Source organism: Sinocyclocheilus grahami, unplaced genomic scaffold, assembly GCF_001515645.1.
Source record: "Sinocyclocheilus grahami isolate Dianchi unplaced genomic scaffold, SAMN03320097.WGS_v1.1 scaffold307.1, whole genome shotgun sequence".
NCBI lineage: Eukaryota > Metazoa > Chordata > Actinopteri > Cypriniformes > Cyprinidae > Sinocyclocheilus > Sinocyclocheilus grahami.
In genome coordinates, this window is record NW_015505486.1 from 575,976 (window position 1) to 600,092 (window position 24,117).

The following is a 24,117-nucleotide window of genomic DNA, read 5'->3' on the forward strand; positions in this document are numbered from 1 at the left end:
TGTTGTGACGAGTGGGGGCGGGGCCGAGAGCCGTGGGAACGGAGCGAGGCCGGTGGAGAAATTGATAATGAGCGACACCTGCACCACTCACCGGTCTCGTGTCTCATGGAGGAGTTCCGGAAGGATAAAAAGGAGGAGTGACGACAGTGAAAGACGAGAGAGGACCAGGTCTGGACTTTATTGTGTGTTTTGGTTTTGTTTGTGCACGACAGTCGTCTGCGAGGGGCTGTTGCGCTATGTTGTGTTTGTTTATTTTATTAAAGTTTCTTTGAATGTTCTTTACAGATCTTCTTTATGCACCAAGAGCTTGTAACACTCCAAAGAGAAAGGAAAAATTGAAAACGCATCATATGACCCCTTTAACAGTTCATCAGGCTCTTAATGATTTAATCTATGCCATCTTTTGGAATATCTGAAGGCCATGTACCATAGTTCTTAACAGTAGCATTTGTTATAATAAGACTAGCCTATTAATCATTACCAGGCCAATAATGACTTTTTAAAATTAATCAATATAGCATTTGTTATGAAGAAACAGCCGCCTGCACATTTAGAACCTACAGCTACAAAATGCCACAGTTGCAATAAAAATCTATAGAGAAAAATCTATTCCCTTAACAGATTATCTAATATAAATTCTACAAGAAGTTAGACTAAATTTTACACAATAAATAAGTTTTTATTTTAGTTTATTTAGTCTATTTATTTAGTCTTTTTTAGATACTGTTCAGCTTTCTCCATAGCGTTTTAAAGTGTCTGTTTCTCTAAATAACTCAAATAGATCACATATTTGACCATCAGCTTCGCGATAGGAATGGCTCGAACAAATCTTATCACTCTTCTCAGTACGGTGATCTGTGCACCGCTTATGAACTGCTCATTGTGCTGAGCTGCTCCGTTCGGTTCGGAAGTAAAATGAGCGCTTATAAAAGTGCTGAAGGCGCGATTCAACTAATAAATTAATAGCCTGATTCTAGGTTTCCATTAACCATGGTATAAATATTGGGGGTTGTACTTGCTAGTTTTGGTTATTGGGGGGGTTTTATCCCCCCATAAACTACGCTCCTGGTACAAACACACAGTTATTACTTCACAAGTCATTAACTGATGGACTGGAGTGCTGTGGATTACTTGTGGATTATTGTGATGTTTTTATCAGCTGTTTGGACTCTCGTTCTGACGGCACCCATTCACTGCAGAGTATCCACTGCTAAGCAAGTGACATAATGCTACATTTCTCCAAATCTGTTCTGAGGGAGGAACAAACTCATCTACTTCTTGGATGAGCTGAAGGTGAGGGTACATTTTCAGCAAATTTTAATTTTTGGGTGAACTATCCCTTAAATGTTAAAGTTCAGGATGCTTCTCACCTGTCTTGTCTTCCCACCTTTGGTTGGTGCCGTCTGTATGGCCTTCATGATCTCAACAGGCCACAATCTACATTCTGCAATCCTGCGGGAAAGACTGAGAAAAATAGGAAGCCGTGATTGGAGTACATGAATTTCAGGACACAGGAGTGAGTGCATTGATTAAAAGTGTTGTTTGCTCACCAGGCCACACCTCCCGCATCAATAAAGCAACGATGTGCCGTATCCCAGCTCACTCTTTTCTGGTTACACTCAGCATCTGCTCTGAAATCCTTGTCCTATAACACACAAACAGATCAATGTGGTGACATATTCCTTCCACATCCATCACTGAATTGTCCATTAATGGCTCAAGTCACCTCTATGTCAGTAAGGTCTCCGTGATCCGTGTCTGTGGGTTCTGCATCAATATAAAGGCCCTGAATGACCTCGGCCCCTGGTGCGAGAAGAGACCCCAATGGCCATTTTTTGGGTCTTGGCACTGGCTCCTTCTCACCACCCATTTTTAAGACGCCATTGGAGAATAACAAGACTTGCTCTTTCTGTAAAACAATGAATAAACAATGTAAGACTTTTTCTTTTTAGGCAAATTATTATTTTAGACATAAAAATATTTTGCATATATCTGAACATCTGTTATTTTAAAGCAACAAATTTAACACTTTCAATTTTAAAATTTCATTTTTTTACTCTTTTTGGCACTTGCTATATGAACAACTTAAGCAATGTATTAACTGGAAAAATTATGAATAGTATTTTAATTATTTTTAGTGCTATCAAGCGATTAATCGCATCCAAAATACAAGTTTTTGTTTACATAATATATGTGTGTGTGTACTGTTTATTTATTTATGTATATATAAATACATACACATACAGTATATATTTGGAATATATTTATATTCATATAATTTATATTATATATAAATATATTTCATACATATAACATATTTTTCTTAAATATATACATGCATGTGTGTGTATTTATATATACATAATAAATATATACAGTACACACATACACATATATACAGCATTATGTAAACAAAAACTTTTATTTTGGATGCGATTAATTGCAATTAATCATTTTATAGCACTAATTGAAACACAATCAGTCAACAGTTTGGAATCATTTAGATTTTTTTATGTTTTTGAAAAAAAAAAAAATTCTCAGATTGCATTTATTTGATCAAAAATACAATAAAAAACCAACACTTGTCTCTTACCGTAGCTGAGACGGGCATCTGCAGGGCAGCTATATAGTGGGATGGAGGTGTGGAGGCAGGATTCCAGACGTCGGGAACAGAATACGCCGTCTCCACAGTGACCATCAGCACATTAGAGTCAGAGCGCTGGGCATCAGAGAGCAACGGCTCGGGAACATGCACCGTCACATCGAGTGTGGACTGTGCATGGAAATACAAACAAAATATACAACGTTACCTCATACAAATATTTTTATATAGTACTTATGTAGTGGTGTAAAAATGTGGTTATGAACATTGTCTTTACTTTTACGCCATCCTCATGTACAGCAACGTCTGCCGGTGATCCGGGCACCGCGTGAAGAAGCACGGTGGATGAGAAGCTACACTGACCTAGAACAAAGATATCACCGATATCAAACCTCACGAATATGAGAATCCATAAAAAGTGCTTTCAAATGTGTAAAGTTTGAATCAAATGAGTAAAATGACATTTTTAACCTCGCAGCAGTGGCAGTAGATCCACGACGGCTTGTCCTAGTACAGTGGTTTTCTCCTCTTTTTGTTTTTTCTCTTTTGGTAAGATCTCGAACACCGTTACTGAGAATACACATTTCTGTTTACATTTAACCATGACCAATTTAACATTTAAAATCAAGTCAACTATACTGTATGTATATATGGATTGATGGAATATTTACCATTTAATTTGTAGCTAAATTTACACACACAAAATGTTTTCTTATTTTTGTATTTTGGATGTATTTTCCATTACAAATATCAAAAAATTCTTAATCCAGGATGCATTTGCTTAAAGGTCCCCTGAAGTGCCTTGAAACACGCAGTTTTCTCCTCTTTTTGTTTTTTCTCTTTTGGTAAGATCTCGAACACCGTTACTGAGAATACACATTTCTGTTTACATTTAACCATGACCAATTTAACATTTAAAATCAAGTCAACTATACTGTATGTATATATGAATTGATGGAATATTTACCATTTAATTTGTAGCTAAATTTACACACACAAAATGTTTTCTTATTCTTGTATTTTGGATGTATTTTCCATTACAAATATCTAAAAATTCTTAATCCAGGATGCATTTGCTTAAAGGTCCCCTGAAGTGCCTTGAAACACGCAGTATTATTCTATGTGGTGACGTAATTTCAACTGAAACAGGAAGACCGGGCGGGACATATCGAGCGAGCCGTTTTGGCGGAAGTGACGAACTAAAAGCTTTGAATGCTTACATCTTCTAAATGCTAATTTTGGAGCGCAATGCCTTATAAACCAATTATCGGTTTGTAAACATTCAGGATGCGCGCGCATCATGGTTGCAGAAAACCCGGGAGAGATAGCCTTTACGGCTAGAGAATTTCACGGATTAGATTACCCCCTAGAATTAATATGAAACTCTTAATAAAACAAAATAGTGATCATAATCATGCTGAGGCTGTGTAGTTTTAAAAGTGTTTAATATATGCCGACTCGCGCATATGATCCGCTCCACGCTGCCGTGGTTCGCGTGAAACAACGTGAAACCAGACCTCATTTGCCCCAATTGAAAGCATATTTACACTGTTTAAATCGTTCCCTATCGCCTACATTGTACACTACGTGGTGCCATTCACTGTACAGGAAATACTACACTGTGAACAAGCAACCGATCTCAGCCGCAGCTTCAGCGTCTATTTATAGCTATTTATAGTGTCTATTTATAGTGTAGCTTCTATATAGCGTCGGCTTCTAGAGAGCGTTTGATTGGTCAGAAGATTTGATGAGAAGATGAAGTACGATGTGACGTCAAAAAAATCGTTGCCAATTGACCTAATAAGTTGCAAATTGGTCCTCCAGCTGTTCCTTATATGTACATTTAACTTTTCCGGCCTCTTATTTGCTACCTGTCCCAACTTTTTTGGAATGTGTAGCTCTCATGAAATCCAAAATGAGCCAATATTTGGCATGACATTTCAAAATGTCTCACTTTCAACATTTGATATGTTATCTATATTCTATTGTGAATAAAATATAAGATTATGAGATTTGTAAATTATTCCATTCCTTTTTTACTCACAATTTGTACAGTGTCCCAACTTTTTTGGAATTGGGTTTGTAATATTTCTAATAGTAAGGTTTAAATAATATTTCATGCTGTAACTGCAGGGCTAATACAATACGTCCCCTACGAACAGCATATGTGAATATTATGTAGACCTCTTGTTTAAATCAAATTTATGCTTTAAAAGTAGAGTAATCATAACAGTTTTCATCCATAGTATGTCCATTTAAACGTCTGCGTTTAGCTTCAAATGGCGTCTTTGACGACAGTAATCTATAAAAATGATTTGCATTCCGATCTTGACATCAAAAGGCACAAAAATATTTTTTTCTTTTATTCCATGGATTTTATGTTGTGTGTTTTTCTGCAACCACTATGCGCACGCAGCTGCAAGTGACGTAACTGTGACGTCTACTCTGAATTGGTCTATAGAAAACCTTAAGACTAACATATTGATACTAACACCCAAAAAACTTTAATTTTGATTTCATGGGGACTTTTAGAAGCAAAAAGACTTTTAAGAAAAATCGCTTAAAAAGTCTTCAAAAAAATGATCAAAAGTTAGTTTACTGTATGTTTAAAACAAGAAAAGAAACACACACACTTAATTTTGATATTTTCTTTTAAGAAACGAGAAGTAATTTTGCCCCTCAAGTAAATGTAGCTTGGTTTAAGAATTTTTAGATATTTGTACCAGAAAACGAGACAAAAATACTCACGTATGACAGGTTTATGAGCTACATCATCCAGTGTATGTGCCACTTCTGAGCACTCAAAACTACAGGTGAAGTTGTAAACCACATCTTTGTCCACAGGAACGTCCAGTTTTTGTGAGTCTCCCAGCACACACCCATTAAACTCCACCCGAACAAAACTGAGACAGGAATCAGTCCTACTGCCCCTCTGAAATAATCACAAATGGCACAAACACACAACAGCAAAGATTTTATTATAGTACTAGTGCGAAAATGCCACACTACTACAGCTATTCTTACTACTGTAACATCATAATAATACATTAATATTCACATTCAAACTTTTAGGCTTTTAGAATCTCTCTATTGTTAAGTATATTTATACATATACTTTTGTAAAGTCAGTGGTGGCTAAAGCCAAGTTTGTTTTATTAATTAATATTACCACAGTTTTATTGTAGCAACAGTTGTAGTGGAGACCGGGGCAAGTTGTCACACTGTTCACTTCAGTGAATATTATTTGTCACAGTTGGATTATTTTTGAAAGTCAGTTTCTTGTCAAATTCAAGACAGTTTTTAATTTAGTGTTTTAAACCATATAGCTAGAGACGGCAAGAATTTAAAGGGGTCATATGATGCTGCTGAAAAGAACATTATTTTGTGTATTTGGTGTAATGAAATGTTTATGTGGTTTAAAGTAAAAAAAAACACATTATTTTCCACATACTGTACATTATTGTTTCTCCTCTATGCCCCGCCTTTCTGAAACGCGTCGATTTTTACAAAGCTCATCAGTCTGAAAAGCGAGGTGTGCTCTGATTGGCACAACAGTTTCAACATTGATAATAGATCAGATTTCTGGAGGATCATGTGACACTTTAAACTGGAGTAATGATGATGAAAATTCAGCTTTGCGTCACAGGAATAAATCATATTTTAAAGTATATTAAAACAGAAAACCAATATTACAAATTGAAATAATATTTCACAATATTACTGTTTTTTCTGTATTTTTGATCAAGAGAAATACAGCCTTGATGAGCATAAGAGACTCTATTAAAAAAACGTTAAAAATCTTACGCATCCCAAACTTTTGATCGGCAGTGTATATGTGACCGTTTAAATGAATTACCATAAAAGCTAAAAGGTGATTAATACGGTGGGGAAAAACAGATATAGGCCTAGCATCTATAATTCCAAACATTCATAAACATATCTACCTAAAATCTTGCTTATTGTGTATTTTTCCCCAGATATTGAGCATGTCTCTTCTTCATGCTGTTGATGAAGCCGTCAAGATGTGCAAAGCTGAAGAATCAAGACTCACTGAAAACATCCGACAGTGCAAGGAGATTTTACGCTCAATGTGCGGTGATCTAAGTGGTTATCTTGTTGGTATAATGTTCATGTGTTGTAAAAAGCTTCATTTATGCCATATTTTTGCAGGAGAACGCGTGTGACAGAAACCAGTGAGCTGGAAACTGCAGCAGCCATCGGTACTAAAGATGGTTAGAGGAAAATCATGTATTTACATTTATTCGTCATATCATCCCACATCATAAATTACACAATCAATCTTTGTTTCTGCCTTCTAAAGCAGATATTCTGCCTGAAGAAAAACAAGACATTGAATTGTTGGAGCAGGTTTTAAAAAAAGCCCTGAAAATCCGCAGCACATCTGAGGCTCATAAAGATCTTCACCCAGACAGTAAACACCCTAATGAGAGAAAAAATACAGCACTCATTAATTATACTGTTAAAGAGGGAGATAAAAGAAAGCTGGTGGAATCTGTCCCTCTGTCTGAGATGTGCAAAAAACCCATTCATCAGAGACGGGTCGGAGGGAATCTGACCCATGGGGCCCCCTGGACGCGGCCGGTTCTGGTCCGGAAGAGACCGACTGCTCATCAGGTGGTCAGTGGAAGCCCGTCAGTCCCAAAGAGCGCTTCAGCAAAGATCTCTTCCACACGATCCCAGCAGAAGATGTGTGTCAAAGCCACGAACGCTGAAGAGTCATCTGAAGATAATTCCCCATCAGTCTCCTGCCAAGAAGTCTCAGCATCTGGTAAAGATGGGAAAGTCACAACAGGAAGTGTGCAGTCTAAGGAGCAATGGTATGTGTATGATCAGATAGTCATCTTTGTTGTGTGCAAATATGAAATTGATCTTTAATCAAATACGTACACTATATTTTCAAGAGATATTAATGCTTTTATTCACCAAGAATGCATTAAAGGGCTAGTTCACCCAAAAATGAAAATTCTGTCGTTAATTACTCACCCTCGTGTTGTTCCAAACCCGTAAGACCTTCGTTCATCTTCGGAACACAAATTAAGATATGTTTGATGAAATCTGAGAGCTCTCTGACCCTCCCATAGACAGCAAGGTAACTACCACGGTGCTGACGGTGATACCGGTGTTAAGCCGCAACACCGGTTACGTCACTTGCCCATCGCGGCACCGACCCCCACCGTCGTTTTGATTTTTTATAGAAATAAAAATTAATTTAGTTCAGTAAAAGAACAGACACTACAATTAAAAACTGAAGGTGAGACAGACGAGACGATCGCGGATGATTTAGTTTCAAAACGAGATGCAAAAGCGCCTGTTTGGCAATATTTTGTATTTTGAAAAGCCTGTTGACTTTTGCCGTTTTTTCTGATTTTGGAAGTTTTTTTAAACATTCGTTTCTTATTTAATTGGTTCCACATTATTTGCTGATTTTTACTTTATTTAAACTTTGTGTCATTTATTTATTTTATTTGACATCAAGGTGTATGCCGTGCCTCCAAGCTTTCTTACTCGTTTTGCTAATAAACGTTCTACGTTTCTTATTTATTTGGTTATATATTATACTTATGTTTACTTAGTCTATTTCTATTTTCTGTTTTGTATACCTATTTAAACTTTATGTAAGTTATTTGTTATATTATAGGCATAGCCTGCCCTATAGCATGGTGTATTTGTATTTGTTTTGTTAATAAAAGTTATATGTTTTATATATATACGCTAAAGTGAGTTTGACATTGTATTTTGTTGTTGCATTCAAGCAATTGACGCCGAACAGCCGCTAATTCAAAAGTGAAAGTAAAATGCGCACAGCGCTTTTAAGCTATTTAAAAGCGAGGAAAAGATGGAAAATTCAAACGAACTAAAACCGAACAATTGCTTTACGCCGAATTGCCGCTATTTCAAAGTGAAAGTAAAATGCGCATGCCGCATTTACAAGCTAGTTAAAAGCGAAAGAAAGCGAGGAAAAGAGGGAACGCCCCGCCCCCGCTGTGATACCGGCATTACCGGTGTTGTCACACTTCGATTAACCAGTGGGAAAATTCCCTCACCGTCACAACCCTACAAAGTAGTCCGTGTGACATCAGTGGTTCAACTGTAATGTTACGAAGCTACGAGAATACTTTTTTTGCGCAAAGAAAACAAAAATAACTTTATTCCACATTTTTGTCTCTACTGCGTCACTTGTGTCCACACGTTCACGACAGTACCATCTTTGTACTTTCCTGGACACTTTTCTGGTAGTTACCTTGCTGTCTATGGGAGGCTCAGAGCCCTCATATTTCATCAGAAATATCTTAATTTGTGTTCCGAAGATGAACGAAGGTCTTACGGGTTTGAAACGACACGAGGGGGAGCAATTAATGACAGAATTTTCATTTTTGGGTGAACTAACCCTTTAAATTGATCAAAAGTGACAGTAAAGACATTTATAATGTTATATAAGATTGATATTTGAAATAAATGTTGTTCATTTGAACTTTCTATTCATCAAAGAATCCTAAAAAAAAAGTCAAGCAGAACAACTGTTTACAGCATTGATAATAATCAGAAATGTTTCTTCAGCAGCAAATCAGCATATTAGAATGATTTCTGAAGGATCATGTGACACTGAAGACTGCAGTAATGATGCTGAAAATTCAGCTTTGATCACAGCTGTAAATTACATTTTAACATATAATTAAATGGAGAAGTTATTTTAAATTGTAATAAAATTTTGCAATAATAGTGTTTTCACAACATTTTTGATCAAATAAAATACATTTAAAAATGTTTTTAAAAATCTACCATCCACAAATTTTTGAATGGTATGGTATATTAAATATTTTCAAATGTAGCTTTTATGGCTTTTCTTTGTTGTCGTTGTTGTTGTTGTAGGATACCATCTCCTTTGTTACCATCTTGGCGTGCACAGAGAACAAAACAGAAGCGGTCAGTCTAAAATTGTCTTTAAAAATTAAAGAAATATTGTAGGTTCACTACAAGCTGAGCACTTTCAGTAGCGTTTGAGGCATAACATTAATTAGTAAATAATTTATACTTTAAAATCATGTCACAATAAGGCACTTACAATGGATGTAAATGAAACGACGCAAACCTTAAAATACTGTTTTGAAATTAAAGTCACAGGACATAGATTTTAACATAAAACTAGTGTAATATAAATCACTTGCTCACCTCGTCTGTGAAACATCAATATTTTTAGTCTTGTTATGAAGATGTAAAGCAGATCAATCTTTTTTTTTGTTACACAATACACACAAGAAGTAGTATTTTTAAACGGAGAAAAATCTATACATAAAATGATGTCAGCGACTTATAAGTAGAGGTTTAACTACCTAGAAGAGTAGTTATAGTGCCAAGTTATGAATCAGAAAGCATCGTAACTCAAATAACACATATTTGTAAGGAAGACTTCATGTAAATGCCTTGCTCCATTGACTTCAGTTGAACCTTCATTAACATGATTTTCACTTTAAACAGATGTTGATAGAGCTTTACTAGCATTAAACACAAAATATGTCTTAGAGTGAAAAATTTAAGGGGGTCTGAATACTTTCCGTACCCACTGTATGTAGAACAAAGAATTACACTAATTGTTGTGAGAAAAATATGCATTTTTCTTTCAGATTGTGGAAGAAAGTGTTAACCCAGCAATCAAAGCCAGTACCAGAGAGAACCAAATTCACAGAGAGACTGCGAGACACTGTATCCTTTTCAGATCAATCCTGTTGCTTCTGTCCTGTTGCGTTTGATCGGTATCACCTCAGACACGATCAGTGTATCCGTGCAATCATCATTACTCCTATTGATGTGGCCCCTCAGGCCATCCAAGATGATAAGTAGATGAGTTTGTTTCTTCCTCACAACAGATTTGGAAAAATGTAGCATTTCATCCCTTGCTAGCCAATGGATGCTCTGCAGTGAATGGGTGCCGTCAGAATGAGAGTCCAAACAGCTGATAAAAACATCACAATAATCCACAAGTAATCCACACCACTCCAGTCCATCAATTTCTTTTTGAAGCGAAAAAAAAGTGTGTTTGTAAAAAACAAATTCTTTCAAACATGCAGCTTTTCTCTTCAAATTATATTAACTGATGGACTGGAGTGGTGTGGATTATTGTGATGTTTTTATCAGCTGTTTGGACTCTCATTCTGACGGCACCCATTCACCGCAGAGGATCCATTAATGAGCAAGTGATGTAACGCTACATTTCTCCAAATCTGTTCTGAGGAAGAAGCAAACTTATCTACATCTTAGATTGCTTGAGGGTGAGTAAATTTCCATTTCTGGATGGACTGTTCCTTTAAACATGACATCTGACTAAAATCTTGTAGTTTTTTTGTTGTTGTATGTTCCTGAGCTGCTGTTGTATCAGTTCCCGTCCGAATTGCCTTCTGTATGTCCTGCTGATATCACAACAGAGCTGGACGTGCTTACACAGCGCTGTCTTGACCTGACGCACTGCTTCAATGCTGAGCTACAGGCCCAGAAGGACTCAGATTCAGGTACCCGCGTCTGGGGCAGAAAGATGGAGGGCTGCAGGAAGACAGAAGTGTGTGGGTGGATGTAGGGGGCTGAGAAACGAGCAACTGGACAATAAGGATCCTTCCAAGGATAACACTGTCAACACTAGCCATTATTCATCTGAGTCACAGGACGTTTCAGTATCAGGAAGCTCATTTAGAGTAGATAGAGACCAAGATATATGTGTGTGTGTGTGTATCACAGGGACCTTGCGTGAGAGAGAATATGAGTCCTTGCGGATGCTGGAGGGTTTGGAGAGGATGACGGCAGAACTTATTGCGTGTGCTGATCATCGCAAGAAAGGTACTTTAGAATCTCCAGCTGCACAAACGTCATTTGACGTCATTTTCATGTCAGGGCTCCTTGCTTGTGATGGTATTCATTTGCTTAATGAATATTGCAAATGTACAAAACTATTAAAACCTTTTCAGTGTGTAAAAAATAGATTTATTAAACACACATTGACCTTTTGTGACAACATGCCTCAATAGAAGATTATGTAATCAGGTAAGTTGTCACTGTTATAGGTTAGCTTCTCAGCTCTATTTACATGTGAAACAATTATAAAGCACAAAACAAAAATTAAATATTATGAAATGTTTAACCATTTTTTACCAGCAGAAACTGTAATTAATACATTTTTAATTTATAGAATGTAATTTTATTTATTTATTATTATTTTTGATAAATATAAAGCTTATATAATAAATTATAATATTAATACAAATTAATAAATTCATGATATTTTACATTTTATTATTAAAGTACAATTTTATTTAACACCTGTATCAGCTTGTCCCAACCTGACGTTTATGAAAAATCCTTTTGTCACAATTAACACAATTAAACCTTTCAGTTCAAATCTGCCTTTATTATATAATGGATTCTTGTCTGAGCCAACAGATAATTGCAGTTTTACTTCATGACAAACTGAATGTTTTAATTTAAGAACACCAACATACAAAACCATTTTTTGTGACAACTAGCCCCGGTCTAGTTTATTCTGTATGTTCACCTGGTATTTGTAGTGATCACAAGCTTGCTGTGTTTTCTGAGTTCAGTCTACTGCAATGACACACATCACACCCTTCATCTTCAGGCTATTTTGGGTCTAATGTGGTGTCAGTAGCCTGTAATCTGTTCACACTCCATTAAACACGGCCAGTTGTGTCCGCTCTGTGCTCAGTAGCACAAATTCATTCACGATTTCTACAAGTGGACACACCGTCCATTTATCCAAGAAGACAAAATTCCCATCCCTTTCTCAATGTCGTTAACGGTTATATTTTTCAATATACGACAGTTCCCATGTTCATGCTTCTTGGGAAAGCAATTAATGTACCTTAGATGCTTGCTGATTTTCCATGTTATGCCTTATTCTTGGCATTTGGTATTATTAAAGTATTATTAAGAAGATTATTTATAATGCATAATGCATAAATATTCTAAAATATATTCTATAATATATTCAAATCTTATTACAGATTTTGCAGTTTAGTTGTGAATTTGGTACACTGCGCTGTTCATACAGCTTGATCCGGATCATACGGGTTGATAAACCGGATGTAGTTCTAATACAAAACTGCCCTGTGTTTCTCAGACTGGGAGAGGTGGGATATGAGGATCTCTGGAGCTTTGTGTCCCGTCCGGAGGACAGGTGAATGGGGCGACCCGGCCCGTTCCTGGCTGCCGCCCGTCCTGTCGTACAGCAATGAGGCTGAACTGAGAGAGCTGGAAAGCCAAAGGCTCAGAGTAGAACAACTTCAGCAGGCTGTTCGTCTTCAGCAGGTTTAAAATACTTTGTCTTTCTTTCTTATATTTAGGAAGTAGCTTTTTCTTGTTTTATTTTCATCAGCTTCTGTTATAAACCGAGCTGAGCTGAGTGAGCTGACTAGCTAGATAGCAGTCATAAAGTTATTCTGCTGTAAGATACCTTATTTTGGATGGAATTTAAGGCAGCATTGCATTTATCCGTCATTCGTAAGTCCCACAATACATTGCATGGATCCTCAACTTGCTGTCTTATTCAATACTAAAAATGGTTAGAATTAAAGTTGCGATGAAATATAAATAGTAGGGCTGCAAAACGATTAATCGCAATTAATCGCATTCGAAATAAGTTTATTTACAAACTATGTGTGTGTGTACTGTGTATATTTATTATGTATATATAAATACACACACACACACACGTATATATTTTTAAAAATATTAGTATGTAAATATATTTATACTTGTATATAATTTATATGATATAAATCTAACATATTTTTCCTTAATATATACATGTATGTGTGTGTATTTATATATACATAATATATATACACACACACACACGTATATATTTTTAAAAATATATACGTGTGTGTGTGTGTATTTATATATACATAATAAATATACACCGTACACACACATATAGTTTGTAAACACAAACTTTTATTTAAAATGGGATTATTCGCGATTAGCCATTTTGCAGCCCTAATAAATAGAGATAAATCCATTTCTGTTGTTATAGTTTTAGCAATGTAAGCAGTTTTTTCAACATTGATGATAATAATAAAAAATATATATTTCTTGAGCATCAAAGCAGCATATTAGAATGATTTCTGGAGGATCATGTGACACTGAAGACTGGAGTAATGATGCTGAAAATACAGCTTTACATCACAGGAATAAATTACATTTTAACATATATGCAAACAGAAAACAGTTATTTGAAATTGTAATAATATTTCACAATATTATTGTTTTTAATGTATTTTTGATCAAAGAAATCTTCTTAATTATCTTAATTATAATTATATATATATATATATATGTGTGTGTGTGTGTATATATGTGTATATATGTACAGTATATGTGTGTGTGTGTATACATATATATATATATATTTATGTATTTATTATTTTTAATTTTTACTTCAGTTTTAGTTTTAATAGTTTTAGTGCATCACGTTTTTAATGTTTTTAAAGTAAATTAAATTGAGAAATGTTACCTAAGCTGCTTGTAGAAATAAAATAAAAAAATGTTGTTATGTATTTTACTTTATTTCAGTCCATGTTTATTTTCTTTCATGTAATGGTTTATGGTTTCAGTTTCATTCTTAGTTTAATAACCTTGTGGCATGCACTGTATGCTATCTAGGTAGACAGCAGAGCAGTAATCAAATGTTGCCGTGTTTTCTGTTTTTAGGCGATGTCCGATAGCCTTGCGTCTTACTGGAGCTCTCGTCCCGGAGCCGCTGGACCCAGTGCTGTGGTTCTGCGGGGCTTGTACTCGCTGCTGGCGGAGGGAGGAGTTCAGTTTCCATCTCTGGTTTTGGATTCGGAGTCAGACTGAGCAAAAACAAGACTGTATTTCAGGGTTAGTGGACTGAATTCCCGGAAGCACGGCAGGGAAGTTTTCCTGCGAACTGACGCAAAAGCCGCTCTCCAGAGCTCTTCTCCTGAGATAAACTGTAAGCGTGTTCTGTGTGTGCATTTGGCTCGGAAGTTTAACAATCGGTCACGTGACGGGAGAGTGCAGCTGCTGCTAAGAAACTCAAATAAAGCTTCCAGCTGACGTCTCATGATCCATGAGTCAGGATTTCATTTTGTGCCATCCCGCATATATTATTTGGCTCTCTGATGAGATCTTCCTGTTTGAATTCATTACTCAATGCGCCAAACCACTGGCATCTTTTGAATATGAGTAGCATGTGTCTAGGGATATGCTGGTATCAACTTTTCATGTTGCAATTAATTGCTAATGCTTTTATCACGGTGTACGGTATTATCACGATATTGAAATTTAGTTTTAAAAAAAAGTGCTGTCATAATACAGTATAACAGGTTTAATAACTTTTTTCTTATAACAAAAATAACTGAACATTTAAATGCAATAAAGCAATACAGAAAAATGTATAAAGCTAAAAATGTTACACAGATTAAAGTGCAAAAGAACTATAAAGACCAATAGGTATCACTTTACAATAAGACCTCATTAGTTAACCTTAGTTAAAGCATTAACATTCACAATGAGCAATAGCTACATTTGCTACAGAAGTTATTAATCTTTGTTAAAAAATATACAAGTCTTAGTTCATGTTAGCTCATTAAATAATACAGTTGCAAGTTTTGATTTTAACAACCTGTTATTAAATATTGGAATACCTAAGATTAATGAATGTTCAGAAGAATTTTTCATTGGCAGTTTGTTAACTAATGAATTAACTAATGAAGCCCTAATGTAAAGTGTGACCGAACAATAAAGAATCAAAACACTTTCAAACAATATCTAGGGCATGTTGTAGTCCAGATTAAAATGTAAAAAAAGTTTGAAAATAAATAGCCTATTAGGTCTAAATATTTAAGTATCTGTGATGAACATCATAGCAAATACACAAATCTGAATGGCTGCTTAAATAATTTAAACAGGATTCAGAAACAGAAAGTAACGGGGTAACGGCTGCATTTCTGCCGTTTAGCGCCATCTGCTGTCAGAGAGTGAAAGTGCGCTTTCATCCAGAGTGTTCCGCCATGCGCTTCTCGTCCGTGCTTGTTTACATCAGAGTGTGCAAGCGTCTTTCACTCAGCATACAGCACTGTTGTGCATTTTGACCAGTTGATGGGAAAAGTATTCTTAAAATGCATTCAAAATTCTGAATAATTTGTAATATATAATTATTCACGGTATTTAGAAGAGCCCACGATAACAATATCGTGCATATTCATTACCGTGATATATCGCATTACCGAATACCGGCACATGTCTGCATGTGTCCTGTTGAAGCCTGCGGTGCTGTGTTTGTGCCAGCAGAGGGTAATGTGTTCTTGATGCTGTCCTGAATGTCTTTCAGAGCCGCTATTGACAGCATGTGTGGCATGACGTCTGTTAGGACAGAAAGTCATTTAGACTCATCCTTCAGTTTATGAAAACAAACAAAAGTTGTGTTTACACCAATGCAATTACTTATAATGAACGTCTAAACACTCTGGAGCCACGTCGTACGTATACAAATGTGTGTTATTCGAGCTAAGTGTCTAAATCATGCTTTTAGTGGTGAATCTAGAGTTGTAGGTGTTACTGACGCAGTTCCTGTGTTTGGATTTGCGTCTATGCAAACTGTCTAGTTTGGTAACCTTGTACACCGTAAGATTTTGGAGGCCAAAACTCTGTTTTATGTGGATTGTTGCATTGAAAATTTTCTGCTGGTTCAAGTACAGATTTAGTCAGCATAGTGCCATATTTCATTTTTGACAGGAATGTAAATGAGGCCGTGAGGGATAAAAGTACAGTGTGTTCAGTGGATTGTACTGTTGTTTAACAACATAACGATTGTTCAATTGATAGTCTTTCCTAAAAAAAAAACAAAAAAAACCAGTAGACAAAAACTCCATAAAACAGTTTTGAAAGTTGTGGGTTGTGAATATTATGTGAAGACTGCAAGTCTATCTCACACAGACTCATTTTCATCTGCTTTAAATTGAATATGGCATCTAACCTGACTAAGGTCTGTATTAAAAGACATTCAGGCCATGTCCACACGTAAACGGGTATTTTTATAAACTGAGATTTTTCTTCTTCCGTTTAAAAAAAAAAAATCTCCGTCCACATGAAAACACAAAAGCATGCTATGAAGCACTGTCAAGAGCATGCCAAACCAACAGGTGGCGATATAATCTCAACCGTAAAGCCATGTTGGCCAATCAGAAGCCTGAAAAAGTTTCCAGTAGCAATTTTGTTGCTAAATTTAGCAACTTTTCAGACTACCCTAGCAACGTTTTCTTCCAGAAGCACCTAGCAACAAATTTAGCTATTTTTTTAATTAATTTGGCAACTTTTAGCAACTTTTGATAAGTGACTCAAATGATAAAAAGGCACACATTTACCTTCTAAATTACACAAAAAGAGAAATCCAAAGATGCCTAGCAGTACACGCCTCACGTGGATTAAGTTAGCTTCTATTTTCAATTGTTCAATTTAATAATAATAATTAAATAATTTAGTAATTGAATAATTGTTCATGTTACACTTTGTTAGTAGCTTGTACTTGCGGTTGTTGATCATTTAGTAAGAAAAATATCTACGAAAATGGAAAAGGTACTAGTAATTTTCCAGGGCATAACCTGAAAACAAAAATTACAATGTGTAATTAAAAATGCAGGTAAAAAACCAGTGGAAAAATCAATACGGAAAATTCCTTCATAACAACATATATTTTCTTAGAGTGTAATATACTAACTAACTACTAATACACCACTTAAAGATATAATTGTTCAGAATGTGTAGTTTTGGTTATTTACTAACAAAAAAAAAGAAGTAAATTGCAATTGTTCAAAAATGTCAAAGTTTTCAATAATTCAATTGAATAAAAATGGTTATTTACATTTTTAATATTATGCATTTATGTTATTTTACGAACAAATCTAAATGAACACATATAAAATATATTTTTTGCTGAGATTTGATGTAGCGACACAATTTTGCGTTGTGATTACGTAATCGCCCAGTGACATCATTTAGCAACTTTTGCGTTTGCGTGTGGACGAGCGGCCAAACCGCGTAGAAAAAGCGGCGGTTTTAAAAAATAAACGTGTTCGCGTGGACAGGGCCTTTTTAAATGCAGCAAGTAAACATACAATTTTGAGTTTGGACCTCCAAAGTCTAGTTAAGTCGAGCAAGTACTAATGTTTTGGAAGACTAAAAGATTTAATAATGAAATTAATGAAATTGAATCACTTGTGCTGCTTTCCATCCAAATCCATCTCATCTGACTTTAAGAGTTGCTCCATTGCACTTTTTTCCCCAAGTAGGAAATTCAAACTTTCCTCATTGAATGTAACGATCAAATCTGATCTTTAGGACTGACTGAACAGGAATGAAACTGTTACCTCAGACAGCTTGTAGTCAATATCTGGTGTCTGAGTGACTATGAGAGTATAGCTGTCATTGTGGAAAGACAAATTTTCCTCTTGATCGCGTCCATCGTGACATCTCGCAGCGGTGCTGTTATATGATGTGACTGAAATAGTTCCGTCATTCACCATTCAGAACATAATCAATCCCATTACTGCTACTTGTGTATAATGTTAGAAAGTCAAACGACAAGAACAACTACTTGAAATCTGATCTGACCAGTCAGACTGAAACATGTTTCTAAAAGTGATGAAGTGAAGTGGCCAAGTATGGTGACCCATACTCGGAATTAGTGCTCTGCATTTACTCATCCAAAGTGCACACACACAGCAGTGAACACACACAAACCGTGAACACACACCCGGAGCAGTGGGCAGCCATTTATGCTGCGGCGCCCGGGGAGCAGTTGGGGGTTCGGTGCCTTGCTCAAGGGCACCTTGTTGTGGTATTGAAGGTGGGAGAGAGCGCTGTACATTCACTACCCCCCACCTACAATTCCTGCCGGTACGAGACTCGAACCCACAACCTTTGGGTTATGAGTCCGACTCGCTAACCATTAGGCCACGACTTCCCGATTAAAAGATTAAAAATCTGTTTTAATGTGATCTCTTTTATTTTATTTTATTTTAGTATCGTTTCTAATCATATTACATGTTTATTATAATTTTTTTTGTATTGTTTCTAAGAATCATATTCCATGTGTTTATTTTATTTGTATTATTTTTATATTGTTTGTAAGAATCAGATTCCATTTTTATTTTACTTTGAGTTTTGAGAGAGAAAAAAACTACTTTTTCAAACTTCACCTGGACCATTTGTTCAATTTTTACCAAATTTATAATTTTTGATTTTTTTTGATAACTCAAGCCATCCTCGTATAATTCGAAATCAGCATAAAATTTAATATTTGGAATCCACATTAATTTTGGATATGGGTTTCCACAGTCAAAGAAAAACATATTTTATTTATTTTCTCCAGTTGTAGTTTCATAAAAAGTCATGGAAATTTTTTTAATAGAGACGTCATGGAAATTGATATAGTAAATATAAATTGTTCTAGTTAAGGTTGGCTCCAAAATGGCCTGAAATACAAACTGAAGATGCTTTATATTAGTGCTGTCAAACGATTAATCGCATCCAAAATAAAAGTTTTTGTTTACATAATATATGTGTGTGTACGGTGTATATTTATTATGTATATACAAGTACACACACATGCATGTATATATTTAAGAAAAATATGTTATGTTTATATATTAAATATATTTATATATTCATATAAATTATATGATATAAATATATACATATAAATACGTGTAAATATTTTGAAAAAAATATGCTGTATGTGTGTGTATTTATATATACATAATATATGTGTGTGTGCTGTGTATATTTACTATGTAAACACAAACTTTTATTTTGGATGCGATTAATCGCAATTAATCGTTTGACTTTATATATAAATGTATGTAAATATTTATATATAAAAATAAACAATCATGAACATTCATTAAGTCTAAAAAAAGTGTGGGAACCCTAAATGTTGGACTGATTTAATTTCAAACTGATATTTACATATTTACTGATATTTATATTGTTATATACCAACCAAGAGTTTTTAAGAGTACAGTCTACAGAGTCAGATACAGCAAAAACAGCTGCTTTTCTAAACAAAGTGAATATCAAGTAAACTAAAATTAGGCAACAAAAAAAAGCCAAATGCTCTCTAAGACTTGTGATGACAGCATGAACATCAAAGTTTGAAATTATGTCAGACGAGCTGCATTAGGCACAGTGAGTATTACTTTTCCAGCTGATATGTTGACTATATAAAATGCCATTGGTTTGTGTGGTTGGGATGGTTGGTAGTTCATCTCTGACTGTTCAAACCTCTGAGTCACCACAAGTGGAGAACAAAGGAGGTACTTCTCATTGATTTCATCTCATTTTTAGAGTCCCACATGGTTTTCACACAGGCCGAGGAGCACAAAGCTGTCATGGCCGCCACCGCCAACACGCCGAGACTGATCGATAAATCATCGGAATGGCAAATCGATGAGCGGACGGTCGTTTTGCGTGTAACCCACCACGTGTAGCGCTCCGGGATCGCCTGCGATGAGGTATGCATGCTCGGGATGTTCGTTTATGTTCTAAACCTCATTTTAGAGTGCTAAAATTTTTTATTTATGTCAGATTCATGCAGAGCGTGTGAAAACGAGCGATGGAGAGGCTCCACGGGGCCTGTACGGGGACGGTAGCCCACAGAGGAGGCACAAGCTGTTCCAGACTGGGAGACAGGTGGCACTGGGTTCACACAGCGGGCCGTGGGTGGGCGTCCTCCTCCAGCCCCCGCCCACTCCACGCTGATATCACTGACTCACCCAGGAACACGTTCAACGCGACTGATGCTCCCATCATGGGAAAAAGTAGAAAACAACAGATTAGTGCATTGGGCTTCTGTCTGAGCAGGTTCAACCAAGACACGTTCACTTCGATCCAAAACCTATAGTGCGCTCCCTCCGTAGGCAACGTTTTAAGATGTCGTCTTAGCTGTGCGTGTATCCCAGAATGCACTGCGATGAGCGCCGTGAACAAGAAGTTTAAAGTTTATTTACTTTGCTGCTTAGCAATACTAAGATTGAATTAATGCAGAAAGTACATCAGGAGATAAAATTGTAAGTAAAAGCGTAAATATAAAAATATAAAACAAATATTCAAAACATAGTCAAGAATACTAAAATAATAATATATACATGCGTACATATACATACACGTCCATACACACACATACGCATACATATACATATTCAAAATATATATAAATACACTCACAAATATATACACTGTAGTGATCTATCACAACACATTAACAGTATTTATTGTTTGAATTTCTTTACAAAAAATTATAACATTAGAAAGCTGAGATTTTGTTTCATACCAGAAGTAACCTGCTCTGTCTTGTCTGTCAGCTCCGCGATATATTTTTTTACTTCATGAGAACATGATGTGTAGTGGTGAGAGCAACATGGCTGGTCAGACATAGCAACAGTAACTAAGGCGGGGGGAGGGGGGGTCTTTGCGGTTAAACTTTGCAGAAAGTTTGCATGTGTTTTTGAGTATCATATTTGATGCGTCTGGCTTTTATGGTTTGATAGTAGTGCGTAGTATAGTATGATATAGTGAGAATACCTAACTAGACTATGAACTAACTGCTATTTGAATGTAAGAAACAACATTTCTTGTTGAAAACAAGACAGTTTATGTTAGATAGTGCTGATATGAAACCAAAACAGCTGCCTGGAGGTGTTGTCAATATGGCCACCAAGTGAACTGACTTCTCTTAAAAAGGACTGTGGTTGATTCTCTCATGCTGAGTGATTTTTTTGAGCCGCTGCCTGTGTATAGCGTTCCAAATCAGTTATTTGTGAGGTTACATATCATTTGGGATGCTGCCTGTGTAGACTCTCGAGGGTTTGGAATTGGACAAAGCCATTGTGGTTTAAGTTCACTCAGACTGTCATCATCTACTCACCATCTTTCATTCTTCCACAGAACACAAAAGGAAATGTGAGGCAGAACTCTTTTTACATTTTATACATAAATGAAAGTAAATGAGGCCTAGTTTGACGTCATTGATGATGCGAGTAACAAGCTGTTTTCCAAAAAAAATAAGTTCAGAAATTAAGTTCTGTGTAATAAAATGGAATGACTCAGGGAAAAAGTATTGAACACGCTTACTGAAATATATTTAATACTTTGTACAAAAGCCTTTGTTGGTAATGACAGCTTCAAGACGCCTCTTGTGTGGAGAAACTAGTCGTATGCATTGCTCAGGTGTGATTTTGGCCCATTCCATAGATTTTCTATTGGATTCAAGTCAGGTGATTGGCTGGGTCATTCTACCAGCTTTACTTTCTCTGAAACCAATTGAGAGTTTCCTTGGCTGTGTGTTTGGGATCATCGTCTTGCTGAAATGTCCACCCTTGTTTCATCATCATCATCCTGGTAGATGGCAGCAGATTTTTATCAAGAATGTCTCGGTACATTTTTCCATTCATCCTTCCTTCAGTTATATGAATTTTGCCAGTGCCACACCATGATGTTTTGGGGTGATGTGCTGTGCCATTTGGCCTCCAAACATGGTGTGTATTATGGCATCCAAAGAGTTTAATTTTGGTCTCATCGGACCAGACTATATTCTCCCAGTATTTGTCTAAATGTTGTGCAGCAAACTTTAAACGAGCTTCAACATGCTTTTTCTGCAGCAAATATATGTAAATATAGTTGCGCAGGAAAAAAATACTTACACATTTACATACCTCGGGTCTCTAGCGACCCTATACACTTTTTACAAAAAATTAATCAGAAAACAGACATTCTTTTATATTTAACTATTATTTTCATGTTATATTGTTTATAATTAATAGATTGAGGAATACTAAGAAAGTTGATGTCTAACTTAAAAAAAAATGGAAGAGGGTAGAGAATGATGTCCCGGATCGCTAAAGACACGAGGTATGCATATAAGGGTTAAATATGAAAACGTACTTACAGTCTGTGAGTCAGAACAGCCGGCATTGTAGTCTACTCTTCCAGGATCAGTAAACAGTCCTCCATAAAATGCGCTGCACACATCTGAATATTTGGGTTGAACTGTTCTGGAACAGTGTTGTAAATACAACTTAACCACTTATTTCTAGTTGTGTCCTCTTTTGGAAGACCAAACAAAGTAGTTTAGCTTTCACAACGAAACACAGCGTCTCAACGACATGGCGGCGGCAGTAACAATACCACAGCGAGAATAAAAGTTACGCCTTCTTTCTTTGCGTGAACATTTAGGCGGCGTTATGCAAATCTTCCCACATAGTGAGGTAGATATGTGGGGGCGTGTTAGAACGAGCCATTTTAGGAGGGCGTGTCACGAGTCTTAACTTTTATAAAGAATATCTCTTTGGGTTTGAGACTTTAGTCTTTGCACCTTTAGGGATCTTATCTATTCACGAACAGCTTGTAACACTCCAAAGAGAAAGGAAAACTTGAAACCGCATCATATGACCCCTTTAAATTAACCACTTCAAATTGGCAATTCATTTAAGTCCCTACAAGTCACCTGCACAAGAGTGAAAAAATGAAGTGACATGTGGCCAAGTATGGTGACCCATACTCAGAATTTGTGCTCTGTGTTTAACCCATCCAAGTGCACACACACACACACACACCGTGAACACACACCCAGAGCATATTTTATTTTATATTATTTTACTTCGTTTTACTTTATTATGGGGATATACAAAATTATGTTGTAATATTTAATACAATTACTGTACAAAATAATGTAACACTGAGTTTTAAGCACATTGAAACATCCATCAGATTTAAAAATCAGGGATTGATTAGTTACTTTGTTTATTTAAGTTTCATTGGTGGTAGTTAGTGTAAATTGATCTATTCAAATGCTGTCAACCTGTTTGAGATCCTCACTGCTTTTGTGTTAGATAAATGCTCTGATTGCTGATTTATATGATTTGATTTGATTTATTTTATTGTACAACACAAGGCAGGGAGTATCTAAAAGTGTAAGAACACTAAGAACACAAGGATCAATAATTGAGACAAACAGCAGATAAAGACATTTTTTACATATATATTATATATTTAGTTTTTATTCAATACAATTTAAATAATTTTTAAGTGCTTTTTTGCTTCATTATTTAATTGACAAAAGCTCAGACATTCATCATGACATCTTTTGTGTTCCACAGGAAAAAGAAAGTCATACGGATATGACATGTTATAATGGTGAGTAATTTATGACAGACTTTTCATTTTTCTTTGCTATTTAACAGAATGACTGCACTCTGTGCAGAATATTATTGCAGCATATGAGCCAAGAAGTATTACAAATGCATGACTTTCAGCTCTTATCAGCTCTTGACTTTAAAGCAGTTACCGTGCATCGCATTTGCCTTTCCAACAGTTTTAAAGGGACATTCTGCGGATGTCATTCATTCTTCATTCAGTGAAGCCCCAGGGGTCTTCCTTGTCCTACAATGCTTTGAGAAAGGAAGGAATAA

The 24,117-nt window shown here is 35.9% G+C and overlaps 2 protein-coding genes across 3 annotated transcripts in view; one reads left to right on the forward strand and one right to left on the reverse strand.

Moving 5' to 3' along the window:
• The window catches only part of cfap70 (cilia and flagella associated protein 70), a 30,837-nt gene extending 25,187 nt beyond the window's left edge, over positions 1 to 5,650 (reverse strand). Inside the window, exons 1-8 of the mRNA XM_016293778.1 lie at positions 5,627 to 5,650; positions 5,351 to 5,534; positions 3,074 to 3,172; positions 2,880 to 2,965; positions 2,594 to 2,773; positions 1,727 to 1,909; positions 1,551 to 1,645; positions 1,371 to 1,464 (exon numbers count right to left, since the gene is read on the reverse strand). Of these exons, the coding sequence (XP_016149264.1) occupies positions 1,371 to 1,464; positions 1,551 to 1,645; positions 1,727 to 1,909; positions 2,594 to 2,773; positions 2,880 to 2,965; positions 3,074 to 3,172; positions 5,351 to 5,534; positions 5,627 to 5,650 (945 nt within the window). The remainder of the gene's footprint in view (positions 1 to 1,370; positions 1,465 to 1,550; positions 1,646 to 1,726; positions 1,910 to 2,593; positions 2,774 to 2,879; positions 2,966 to 3,073; positions 3,173 to 5,350; positions 5,535 to 5,626) is intronic.
• Positions 5,651 to 6,582: 932 nt separating this feature from the next.
• LOC107601565 (uncharacterized) lies at positions 6,583 to 14,702 on the forward strand. Of its 2 annotated transcripts, none has more exons than XM_016293798.1 (9): positions 6,583 to 6,692; positions 6,773 to 6,834; positions 6,924 to 7,440; positions 9,494 to 9,547; positions 10,246 to 10,324; positions 10,998 to 11,127; positions 11,351 to 11,449; positions 12,747 to 12,934; positions 14,339 to 14,702. In XM_016293798.1, exons 1-9 carry the CDS (start codon positions 6,589 to 6,591, stop codon positions 14,483 to 14,485), a joined length of 1,380 nt encoding a protein of 459 aa, XP_016149284.1. In that variant the 5' UTR covers positions 6,583 to 6,588; the 3' UTR covers positions 14,486 to 14,702. The 2 variants fall into 2 exon arrangements, with proteins under 2 accessions (XP_016149284.1, XP_016149286.1); XM_016293800.1 differs by having other exon boundaries at positions 6,927 to 7,440.
• Positions 14,703 to 24,117: the final 9,415 nt, after the last annotated feature.